This window comes from Trachurus japonicus, unplaced genomic scaffold (assembly GCF_045865225.1).
Source record: "Trachurus japonicus isolate A0001 unplaced genomic scaffold, Traja_1.0 AP030875.1".
Lineage (NCBI taxonomy): Eukaryota > Metazoa > Chordata > Actinopteri > Carangiformes > Carangidae > Trachurus > Trachurus japonicus.
Genome location: NW_028221008.1, coordinates 1 through 12,834, shown reverse-complemented (window position 1 = coordinate 12,834; position 12,834 = coordinate 1). Strand labels below are relative to the sequence as shown.

Sequence of the window (12,834 nt, the reverse complement as noted above, 5' to 3'; positions counted from 1 at the left end):
ATGTGTCCTCTGTGTCAAAGTGTGTTGGCAGCAAAGGGGACCTACACAGTATTTGGCAGGTGGTGGTCATATGGACAATGTCATATGGGCCTATTACATTTCTCTGTGTGTGTCTACACATACTGCTCTATTCTACTGTAAGACAGCCACATTAATGGTTTATCAAGGTAAACTATGGTTCAGTGTATTCTTGCATTGTGGAGCTGGAAAATCGAACCACTGACCATTTTTTAAGTATATATTTTTTTATTTTAGAATGTATGACGTATGACCGAAACGTTGCTATAATTAAAAATATTTGTGCAAGTCACACATCGTGCAGGATTCCTCTCTTCACAAATAAGCCTGGATCAGCTGATCCTAGTCTGACACACCTGTAAATAACAGATGTGCAAAGACGCCTTTTACTATGAATGTTTTTACTGTAAACATAAATGTAGAAATGAATAAATCTATAAAAAAAAGTGTTGCGACCCTACTGCAGTACTTTCTGGGACCTCCTATGGGTCACAGACCCCCTGTTGAAGACCTCTGCATTACAGTAATGGAGGCTCATTATTTGATGCACAGCTGCATAGTGGTACCTGTTTTGTTTTTTTTGTACATAGTCCAACATCACAAATATGCCCTAGATGGCTTTTTTGTTTAAACAGCGTCACAACCCTGTCTGTACGTAGACTCTTCAATCAGACAAAGAAAAACTCTCAGGAAAAAGGCAAGAGACACGAAGAAGAGCAACAGAGGATGGAAGTAGACAGGAAGTAGATACTGAGTGTCAAGAAAAGACAATTATAATATACTGATGCAATGGGGTACGGTGGAGTGTATATATGGTGCGTTTATGGAATAGGATACTAGGATTAAAGCGTAACAGGATTGCAAGAAAAATCTTTCAGTGGGACACTCTGACCAATGGGGCATGGGATAGGGACATATATGACATCTTGCTAAGAGCTGGATATGAAGACCATTATTATAATAAAGAGAAAGTTGAGATTAAAGCAGAAGTAAGTGATATATTTGTGTTAATATAAGTCTTAAATAGTTATATCTTCCGACAGCAATCACTTACATAGAGTGTTTGGTCTGAAACACGGGTCTCTCAGTCCCTCTGCTCTGCTCTGAGCCGAAGAGAAAACATTTATCGTATCCTACAGTTTTTATCCAATGAGGAGAGAGAACGGCATGCAGGGCTGTGTGTGCAGCCAAGGAACGCCGTGAATGTGGTGACGTAGGGACGAGGACTGTTATGGTGCGTTCAAGGAAACTTGTATTTTTCCGACCGTGAAGTCGTACCAGTTCGATCTGGTACGAGTTCACCGGTCGGAAGTTACGAGTGGCCGTTATAGTGACTTTCACCAGTAAAACAGGTCGGAAAAACACGAGTGGGTTGCCTGGAACGCTACAAAGTCGTAAGTTGTGACTTGAAGCTGTAATTTACGATTTCAAAAGCCTGCCTGGAACGCAGCATTAGCGAAAACGACCAGACCACTTACTTCTGCTTTAATGTATTAAAAGAAATTATTTTTCAACAAAGTAAAGATAGATGGGCATTAGATACTTGGGGTAAACCAAAATTGTGTACTTACTGCAAAATAAAACAGGTACCGGTATTTGGCCCAGAAAACTATGTTTTGTATAATTTGTCTAAAAAGAAAAGATCCTTGTGTGCTCAATTGAGAGCTGGTATTCTTGGTCTTCATATCGAGACAGGCAGGTATGTCGGCACAGCAGAAGATGATAGAATTTGTAATTTATGTGACATCCAAGAGGTGGAGAATGAAATGCATTTTGTGTTCTACTGTCCTTTCTATGACTCTATAAGACAAAAATTGTTTAGTAAAGTAGATCCAAATAACGAATTTGTGTGGTTGGACGATGCTGAGAAGCTAAAACTTATTTTTTATTTGAATATTTTTGCATTTTCTTTATTTCTTGAAAAGGCTTGGGCAATGAGACGAAGAGCGATATATAGTTGAGTACTGAAAGTAATCTGAAATTGTTTATTTATGTCACACCTGTGTGGCAAGTAACAGTTTTGTATTTGTTATTGTGTCTTGTAATCCCATATGGGATGGGCCACAGTGGTGGCATGACACGAAAATAAAACATTCATTCATTCATTCATTCATTCATATATTGACAGTCTGATATAGAATTTTGAGGGTTGGGGTTGGACTGCATGGCACTAGGTGTTTCTTGTTAAAACTTGGCAAGTGTCACTCTGACTCTGTGAACTCTGAGGGGTTTTGTTTTGATGGACTTTCTTGGTGTGGAGGAGAGTTCATTCTAAGTGATTCACGTTTGTGAGCAATTGGAGGGAGGTAGGCTTCAACCAGTCATTGCCTGGAGTTTAAATGATGTAAATGATGCTCAGCCTCCTGGAGACACACTGCAGAGTGACAGGCATCTCTACTCAAACAACAGGATTAATCCAGTAAAATTAATGACTCATTTCCAGTTAAGGATTGTACATTGGCCCGTAGAATCAACTGATAACGGTGGTCATATGGACAATGTCATATGGGCCTACGTATTACATTTCTCTGTGTGTGTCTACACATACTGCTCTATTCTACTGTAAGACAGCCACATTGATGGTTTATCAAGGTAAACTATGGTTCAGTGTATTCTTGCATTGTGGAGCTGGAAAATCGAACCACTGACCTTTTTTTTAAAGTATATTTTTTTGGCTTTTTCACACCTTCATTCGATAGTACAGTTGAGAGAGACAGGAAATGGGGAGGCAGAGAGAGGAGGAATGACATGCAGGAAAGGGCCGCCCAAAGCAGGATTCGGACCGGGGCTGCTTGCAGTGAGGACTTCAGCCTCAGCACATGAACCACTGACCATTTGATTAGTGCAAAAGCCACTGTGAGCTGCAGCAGTCCAATGCGTAACAGCGTGTGGCTGATATTATCAGCTGGTTAGGCAGTTTGTTTCCCATATAACATATGTTGTTGAACATCTAAAAAAGTATCATATGCACACACACATATACAGTATATAAAAGCTGATATTGAACATGTCTAACCTGTGGGTGGCTGTGGTTCAGCTGGTGGAGTGGGTCGACCAGACGGTAGTTTGATCCCCGGCTTCTCCGAGCCACATGTTGAAGTACCCTTGGGCAAGATACTGCCCCCGATGTATCATCACTCTGTGAATGCATACAGTAGATATCAAGTGCAATGCAGATATATTCATATAGATTGATATTGATGCAGCAACAAAGTGCTGTTTGAATGTGTGTGAATGGGTGAATGTGACGAGCAATCCCAGAGACTAGAAAGGTGCGAGTGCATTTACCATCTATATCTTCACATGTGGTGTGATATGTCTTTTCCCTTTTAGATATACATATATAGTCTACAGTCATCAGCCACGTCAACCTGCCGGAGCACTGGGGGGCTGGGCAGGTTGATTTAGAATAACCACTTGTCTACACTCCCCTCTTCAAGACAGATGCTTTAGGCCCTTTGGCTAGTTGACCTTTTGGCTTGTTTTCCTCTTGGCCGTAATGTGAACATCAGCTCATTGCTCAAGAGTACACAGGTAGACGTCTTCAGAGGAGTGAAGGGCGTGTCCCATGTTGGAATAGATGCTGTAGAGTCAGTTATCAGCTGTCATTTCTCAACATCTGTCACTCTCTGTGGTTAGGGAGTGTGGGCAGGTCCAGAACAACAGGGAGGACTCTGATGGCTCTGCTGTCATGCACATGATTTATAAGAAGGAAGTGAAAGCTCAGTCAAAGAACAGGATTGACCGATCGAGGCTGTGTTCATCACTGAGGTAGGACCAACTATTATTGTGTGAAGCGATACCGTTATACAAAAGTATCTGACTTTATTTCATAGCCTTAAGAAACTTAACAGCCTGATATTGTCTGTTATTATAAAATGATAATATCGCCTGAGAAATTAGGTTTTACTAGAGCATTTTATCTAAATGTGCCTTTGTATGTCATCCAATTGTATTACAGTAATAGTAGTAACAGCATTTGGTGTTGAATACAGAAAATGAAGACATTTAGAGATCTTCGCAATATAATATTATATAATATTCATTTAGTTTGAAATGTTTCTTGAGTTTACAACAACTAAACTTCATTAAATAAGTAATATAATATAGTTCCTCAGCTGTGTCCATGTCTACAGTCTGTTTATCATATTGTACAGTGTCTTTATTCCACAGCTACTACAGCGTGTTCACATCAACAAAAATACTCAGTGGAATACTTACTCCTGTACATACTTAAGTAATTGCGCAACTAAAGTAAAAGTCTGACTGAACAGGTTTCATTTCTATCTGAGACATATTTGACCATATGACCACAAGTAATGGAGCTGACTTTGGACATATAGTAACAGTAAAACAGGACATCGGTCAAAGTGTTGCAAGCATGTCACGCAGCTGTTTCCAGTCTCGTGACCTGTCAGCTCTGTGGTGCAGCTTAAAACCAGTGGGATGATTTAAAGGCCTTGTCTATTTTGGTGTAATCTGTAAAGTCTTATTTGGTTCAGATCGAGGCTCTGGAAGTTGTTTAATCAGTTAATTAGTTGGCCCTGCTCTGTACACCTCAAGCAAATCTCTATCGCCTCCACCAGGGATCTCAGAAGATAGGTTGTGAGGATGGAGCAGAATATTCCCGAAGCCTGCCTTTAAAAATCATGGATTTTCTATAACACATGAACCTTTACAGCTTGTGAGAATTTGAGATGAAATAGACAAAAGCACTGTATTTTATGATTAATGTTTCTGTTTGTATTCATCTCACTGAAAAGAACTGGATTACCTGTGTGTTTATCATGTCTTTGTTTTCTCTCTCTCTCAGACTTTCATCATGGGGGAGTGGTCCTTCCTGTCTGATCTGTTGGACAAGGTGCAGTCTCACTCCACAGTTGTGGGGAAGGTCTGGATGAGCGTCCTGTTTCTCTTTAGGATCTTTATCCTGGCTGCCGGCGTTGACACAATATGGGGTGATGAACAGGCAAACATGGACTGCAACACCAAAAGCCCTGGATGCAGGAACATGTGCTACGATAAATCTTTCCCGATGTCTCACACGCGCTTCTGGGTCCTCCAGATCCTCATCGTGTCCACACCCACTCTGATCTATCTGGGCCACGTCCTGCTGGTGATTCGCAGGGAGAACAAACTGAGGAGACGCGTTGAGCAGAAGATTGGTAAGAACGGGATGGTTATAGCTCCAAAGTACTCAAACACAGACGGCAGAGTGCAGCTGAAGGGCGTCCTGCTGGCCAGCTACCTGATACAGCTGGTGTTCAAGATCCTGTTTGAGGTGGGCTTCATCGTAGGCCAGTACTACATCTACGGCTTCATATTAATGCCCACTAAGATTTCATATTCCCGCTATCCCTGTCCACACGAGGTGTACTGCTACATAAGTCGTCCCACAGAGAAAAACATCTTCATTATCTTTATGATGGCAATGGCTGGCCTCTCTGTGATCCTCAACATCGTGGAGATGTTCCACCTGTTCGTCTCCAAGATGAGGGAGAGGAAGAGGAGGATCAGTGGCTCGGACCCCTCACATGTGTACAGCATCGCCTCAAAGAACAATGAGAAAGTCACACTGTGCTAGAGACTGTGAACAGAGACTTCAGTCTCAGCTGCAGTCCACTGCTTCTTGCTTTGCTCAAGATTGTTGTCAAACTGTCTCTACAGTATTGACACTCATTCATTATAGATTTTACCTTTTACTTAAAGATTTAAATAAATAGAACTGTTGTGGTTCAGCAGGATGAATTGTATTCATGCACTTCTATCAAAGGGACATTATGACATTTACATTATCTGATGCAGGAGCTGTTGAATGTTGTGTTTATGTGAAACTTGACATTGTGGGTTTACAGTTAAATCTCAAGGAAAAATTGTTTTAGGCATTTCAATGGTCAATTGGACAGATGTGTTTTTGGATCTTGTTTGTCTGTGGTTGTAAAGTTTACACATTAAACATGAACAGACCCATGTTGTACATATATATTTTTATAGAATAGAAATCCCTCATTTTATTACATTAATGCACTGTGTATTTTGGATCGCCTGTCAATTGAAATGTGTCTCTGAGCCTGACAGGTGTTAAGGTGGCTCAGGTTTATCCTATAGAAGTGAATAAACTCCATGCTCTGTCTATCTTTGACGCTTTTTTGAGGATTTTTCTGCCTCCTGTCTGTTGACTTTGGCCCATAGCTAGACTTCCTCCTCCAACAAAGTGGAATGAAACTGTTGCAAGTAAAAAACTCAAAAATCTGGTAAACACTTGTAAACCATTGCTGACTGACACATGCAGCCTTTCTCAGGTATTCACACACACATAAACTGCTGTGCCATTTCTGTCTAAGATGGTGGGTGACATCCCAACATGACCAAAGGGGGGGAGAACTAAGGGGAATCAGGGGAAGATGAGCGTTGTTCTGACAAACAGCCATTCACTCTCTGACATCTGTATGTCAAAACATCTACACCTACTACAAGATTAAAATAAATATTTAGCTCCTCTACTCTCATCCTGACCTTCTTTTCAGATTGCATGGGGATCAAAACATCCCCAAAACACTCCAACCGTCTCCCATCAACCAGCCTAAAAATGATAACATGAGCAATAATGTCAGAGCTACTAGTATGAAGTCATTCAGCTCCTTGTCATGCTCTTAGTCCACAAGACCAGCAGTGGACTCTTTCCCTAATTTTGTAGTTGTCTGGGTGACCCATCCTGTTACAGTGTCGGTTACTAAAAACAGTGTCTGCCTCAGACTTCCTGACTTCATAGTATGTTGAAATACTTTCTCGCAGGGGGGACTTTCTAGAAAAGAAGAACTTAATTTTGTCCACTCATGGCAATATGAGACATTTTCCAATTAAACTCAGCAATAAAACCGATATTCCACAGAAGCTTAGCACAGACTCAAAGGCTCACTTACTAGCTTTTCTCTTCTAGCGTTCCAGTGGCAACCCCCTCGTGGTGTTGACTGCAGACTGGCTAATACTGAAGAAATATGAAAACAATGATGAATCATTCAAAGTACAAGAGGAGCATGTTGAACATCTGAAACAGTTGAACAGTTTTATTTATTTTCAGGCTGAAGCAGGCGATCGTACGTCTGGCAAAGAGCTGTGCTGACCTTATTCTCTCTGATAGAAACCTGTTGTTTCACAGCCTGACTTTCTTTGATACCTCTTGGTCCCAGTCAGTGTCAAAAAGGTTGTTAGTTAACTCTGTAGAGCCAAAGAGGGACAGTCCTGAGAAGCGACCCTCTGACCCACCGACACTTGGTGGGAGGGCCAGCTCGAAACACTTCCTCTTCTTCAGGTTGACAGAGCCGTCGCAGTGAGCAGCTCCGTCGCTGATCAGACTGTTTGTTTCAGTCTGTGAGTCTGGCCCTCGCTCAGGCTCCTTTCCCGGTGGGAGTCTGCTGACAAGGGGGGGTGACACATGCTTTACTGTTCCCATGGTGACAACGGGTCCAGTCTTTCCTGTTGTGGGGATGTGTTCGGGGGATGTACCGACGTCAGAAGCACCGTTTCCTTTGGATGAACCTACAGGAGCAGGATTTGTGTGGGTGAATGAGAATCTGGAGAGTTTAGCGAGTGTTGCGGACGCTACGGAGGGCTTTGAATTAGAGGGTGGGCTACCAGCCGGGCCATCGGACACAGTCTTATTAGCAGTGTTGAGTCTCAGTCTTTGTTGTTGACCCAGATCTCCTGTATCATGGCTTTGTTTTTTTCTAACCACTTTGTCCTTTCCACGGGGAAAACCATCCACGTGCGGCTCTGTTGGTGGGAAACAGGCTCCATCTTTAACCTGCCCCCCCTCCCTCTCACAGCTGACATGTTTTCTCCGGTCCAGACTTTGGTTCTGGGTCTTGTTCCTCTCTGTGCCTGTAGGTGGCCTGTCACCACTACATTCACGTTGTACCTCTGAGTTGAATGACATCTTCTTTGGTTTGAATATAAAGTCTGACAGTTTTGAGTGGAGGTCTTCAGCTGCGACCTTCTCTCTGAGTACAGCGCACACGCTCTTAGTCCTTGATTGGGCCCCCTGCTCTTTGCCTAATGACTGGTTGTCCTGGATTTGGTCATTTCCAGCTGAGGAAAGTGTGGTGGTGGTGGTGCTGCTGCTGCTTCTGCAGCTGTGGGAATCTGAAGTTGGATTTAAAGGATCAGTCACATTTTTACTTGCAGTATTTATGGGGTCACGTCTTTCTCTGTGCCCCCCTCCTCCCTCCTTGTTACTCGGCCTCTGGTTTACCTCCAGGCCTCTGAGCCGTCTGTCTCTCAGACTCTTGGAGATTTTCTGAACCACACACTGCTCCTCAGTGTTTGTAACAGAGTGCGCTGACCCCTCTGCGGCAGAGCTCACTGGTCCACCCCGGTCTGTGTTACTCTGAATGTCACAATGACTGTTTGAATGTTTGATCGCACTTCTATTCAGGTTTTCTTGCGTTGATGTAATCATAGGTGCTGTCATGTGATCTGGCGAAGTGATGGAGTGGAACCAGTCCAAGCCACTCTCCTCTCTCACATCACCCTGACACTGGTCACTGGTGTTGTGACGGTGCTGTGTTTGGTTGATGCCCGTTGTGTCTCTGAGTTCATGCTGGTGAGTATCTGCTCTTGGATCAAACTGGGAGGTGTCTGGCGCGCTGCTCATCAGCCTGGTGAACACACAAGATGTTCAAACAGTTGAGAAAATACAACAGGATGAGACTAAATTAACTCTACTGGTCACTTTCATCACTGTAAAGAAACAGGGCAAAGTGCTGTATGCTTTTTTTATGAAAAGAAAAGGCAATGCCAATAATATTTCAGCAAACAATTGTTTCCCATGAACAGGGAATGAGGCCACACCCCCTGTGTGTTTGTTGTAATTTGAGTGTTTCCAGTCATTGTTTCAATGTCCTGTCTGACAGCACATGAACTATCACAACATTCATTGAAGTTTTTACAGCTTTTACATCAGATGCATTAGTGTTGTTGTGACTGGCTCCATCAGTGGAGTCTGAGACTGAATTTCTTTCCCAGTCCAACCATGGAGCCAGTCCTGCTGTGTGTTTACTGAGTGAACCCCAAAAGCTGCAAAAGGGTCGAGCAGGACACAGAACACACATTATTGGTCAATTATAAGTCTCCACGATCCTATGTGCCCCTCGATTTCACACAGTGTGGAAACAGTAAGGAGGGGGTGTGTAGAATCTTTTAGCCTTATCAACCGATCTGCAGCAGCAGCATTGATAGGATCTACAATGCTTTTATTTGGCATGGTGTTCATTAGTGACACTGACCAGATGGAAGAGACGGTCACTCACCTTGCCATCCTGTCCATCTCCCTCTGAAGGACCAGCGGCAGGTTCAATCCCTCCAACAGCACCTGACACTGGGTCTGATACTGTTGACCGGGGTCAGCAGGAAATGCTGTGAGTAAAGCATTCACATTCCCCAGCAGAGCACCGCCCTGGGAGAGAAGAGCCAGTTAGTATGACTACAGTATCTACACACGTGGACAAAGCTGTTGGTCCCCTTCCTTTAAAGAATAAACATTAAAAAAGATTAAGGTAGGATTAAGTTATGAGTACCGTCATTTTGTTCCAGGCCAGTTTCATTAGTTTGTTTTTTAAAATAATTCTGCTGAACCACAATTCAAAAGCATTTTTGATTTTCATTACTCAATTTCCAATACATTTTTATTGATTATTACATTTGGCAGTTTCAAGTTATTTCAGTGACCATTGTGGGTTTTTCTTTCTTTGACAGGAGGGTAACAACAATTTTGTCCACCTGTGTATGCCTAGGTGGACCAACTGATATCATCTATAACTAAGGTACCCATGGTTTTACAGATACAAAGATGAAATTATGTTGGAGATCATCACTTCAGTAGGAAAGTAGCTCGTCTTACCTGCATTGAACACTCCATGACAGAGACAGCCATGACAGCGTCCTCTACAGTCACTGTCTCCCTGTACATGAGCCTGGCATGAGCTGCAAGGTTAAAACAAGTCTGTGTCAGTGATGCAGCTTCCAACTGCTTCTGTACATCTCTATTTATATCTTTATTTATATCTTGCACAACACAACATTTGCTATCTAAAGTGTGAGTGGTGAGGAGGTTGGGGTCAGGGCACTTTACATTAAAAGAAAAACAATTAGAGTCATTTTTTAAGCTGATGATATCAAGAGTGTGTTATCTTTTTTTTCCATGTGTCTATTATTTAAGAGGAAAGTCGCTCCAACACCTGCAGCACAGTGCTGTTTCGCCAAACACTTTATACCATTGCGTAACACTTTATAATAGGTACACATTAGTTAAGCATTAATAAATACTGAATTCATCATTTAACGCATGAATACTCTTTAGTATGTAGTTAAATAAACACAGTTTAAAATGTTTTACTCATCATTGATAAGCAATAACTGTACTAACGTTATATACTACATACTAATGAGTATTCATGCGTTAAATTACCATGTATATCATGGTATAAATATCGCTCGACAGTATTGAGATATTCATTTTTTAGATGTCGACCACCTGATACCAAAACTCCTCCCTCACCTTCAGCCAGCCTGCTCAAACTCTCCAGCATTCGGATAGTGGTGCGGGCAGCGTTGCGGCCGTCGCTTCGTCTCTGCAGCTGGTAGTAACGGGTCAGGATGCTGTTGGCGTCCTCAGACACTTGCGGCTGCAGGCGTTTAATCACAGTGAAGTAGGCCTTCATCTTCTCCATGGACCACAGGCCGGAGGCATCAGCAGGCATTCCTGACGGAAAAACCAGTTCAACCATTCAATTGACTACAACGTACGTTGTACGTGATCGGATGGTGTTTTTCCAGGCTTGTTCGTTCCCCAGGCAAGTGATTTATTTCATTTTTGTGAAAAAGCCTTTATTTACTCAGTTGCAATCGGGTGTTAAGAGGATTTCTAGCAGATTAGTAAAAAATGCTCCAGAATAAGATCTCCAACCCAACCTTTAACCCATGTTGGAAATAAACTGCTTATACCTGTGGTGTTAAGATTTTAGAAGGATGAAAAATCTCAGATTATGTCAAATAAGTTTCTTACCAAGCCGTTTAAAGGCACAGTGAACTTGATATATATCTGAATTGTGATATAGTGAATTAAAAGTTATACAATTTGTGTCATTTGAGAATTTTTCCTGCTGTACCTCTGTTATCCAGAATAAAAGAGGAGATGACACGGTCCCACTCTGCATTCCTGGTGTCCAGCAAAACTAGGACCAGGTCGAATCGACTCAGAAGAGGGCTAGCCAGAGCTACGTTCACAGACAGTGGCTCGTTGGGGTTGTACTGGCCTTTAGGGTTGGTGGCTGCCAGGATAGTGGTGCGAGTGTTCAGCTTACACACCATGCTTGTAGGGATAAGAGAGCAGAGGAGGATACAGAACAGGGAAGTCAACATCTTACTGTCCCTTTTTAACTTTTCTGATGGTGCACTCTGCTGGATGAGATCGTATCTGTCAAACAGAAAGCAGGCTGTTCAGATTGGAAACTCAATGTCATCCTACCTCAGCTGTTCAACTGGGGTACCCCAAGGTTCTATCTTGGGGCCAATTCTGTTCAGTCTTTATGTAAATGACCTCCCTGAGGCTTGCCCAAATGTTAATCTGCAGTTATATGCTGATGATACAGTGCTGTATGCACATGCAAAAACAAAACAAGAAGCCGCTGTAAAATTATCAGCAGCTCTGGCACCTGTATCTCACTGGCTTAGTGAATCTTGTTTGCACCTCAATCTTAAAAAGACTGTATGTATGTTTTTCTCCCGTCAGTCAGCAGAGGGCGATCAACCATCTGTGGTGGTCAATGGAGAGAGCCTTGATGTAGTGGAGGAGTTTAAATATCTTGGAGTGGTCTTCGACACAAAATTATCATTTAAAGCACATGTTAAAAAAATCACAAATATCATTAAATTCAACCTGTCGAATTTTTACCACATAAGACCATTTCTCACCTCCAAGACGGCTAAAGTCAATATGCATGCCATGATATTCTCACACATAAATTATTGTTTTACAACATGGACACACACAACAGAAAGTATACTGAAACCCATCAAGTCTCTCTTCAAAAAGACAGTTAAGATTTTGGACAGGAAACCTCTTCATTTTCATTATTGTAATGTTTTAAAAAAGTTTAACATTCTTGATTTAGACAGCTATCAGATTTTTATGGATGTCTGTCTCATCTTCAAAGTTTTAAACGCACTTGCCCCACCTCCACTGAATAAATTTATTCAGAGAAAAAATAATGAAGGACGAAGAACCAGAGCCTTAACAAGAGGTGACTGTAATGTACCAAGGCGCAGAACAAAATTTTGTCAAATGGTCAGCTCTGTAAGAGGTACACAGTCTTGGAATAAGTTACCACCACACATCAGAAACTGTGACAACTATTTAGTCTTTAAAAAACATCTCAAACATTGGTTAAAAACAAATCAGTCATGCACTCATATAGTTTAAATACTGTTTAAAACTGATGTCTGTTCCCGGGCATGTATGGTATATTGTTCTTTAACTGTGGGTCAAATTTGTCTGTTCTTATTCTGTTTGTCTGCGTCTGTTTTGCCTTGATATTGTCTGTTTGTGCTTTGTCTTGTAATTGTCTATTGTATGACTTGTCATCACAAGGTTTTAAAGTCTTCTGTGTGTTATGTTTTTTAGAAACCTGCCTTGGGACTGCGGCTGAAATTTAGCAGTTGTGCTAAGTCCGGCACATTTACACTGGTACTTAATGCGTCAGTGTTGATGAATGTGCACTGTCCCAATTCAATAAATAAAGAAATGAAATGAAATGAAAT

At 42.0% G+C, this 12,834-nt stretch overlaps 1 protein-coding gene and 1 pseudogene across 2 annotated transcripts; one reads left to right on the top strand and one right to left on the bottom strand.

The window, feature by feature from the left end:
• The first annotated feature begins 3,656 nt into the window (after positions 1–3,656).
• On the top strand, positions 3,657–6,022 carry LOC146959931 (gap junction Cx32.2 protein pseudogene; annotated as a pseudogene). The gene is made up of 2 exons (XR_015035558.1): positions 3,657–3,789; positions 4,832–6,022. The product of XR_015035558.1 is annotated as a gap junction Cx32.2 protein pseudogene (transcript).
• Positions 6,023–7,152: 1,130 nt separating this feature from the next.
• Positions 7,153–11,403, bottom strand: LOC146959930 (uncharacterized). The gene is made up of 5 exons (XM_085772775.1): positions 11,184–11,403; positions 10,574–10,777; positions 9,917–9,999; positions 9,327–9,472; positions 7,153–8,675 (listed from the first exon to the last, which is right to left on the bottom strand). The coding sequence occupies exons 1-5, from the start codon at positions 11,383–11,385 to the stop codon at positions 7,172–7,174; spliced, it is 2,139 nt and encodes a 712-aa protein (XP_085628901.1). The 5' UTR covers positions 11,386–11,403; the 3' UTR covers positions 7,153–7,171.
• Positions 11,404–12,834: the final 1,431 nt, after the last annotated feature.

Coding starts and splice junctions, on each gene's coding strand:
- LOC146959930 (XM_085772775.1), bottom strand. CDS start 11,385: ATGGTGTGTAAGCTGAACACTCGCACCACTATCCTGGCAGCCACCAAC. Junction 10,778..11,183: donor TTTTATTCTGGATAACAGAG/GTACAGCAGGAA, acceptor TTTTTCCGTCAG/GAATGCCTGCTGATGCCTCC. Junction 8,676..9,326: donor GAGATGGACAGGATGGCAAG/GTGAGTGACCGT, acceptor TGTGTTCACCAG/GCTGATGAGCAGCGCGCCAG.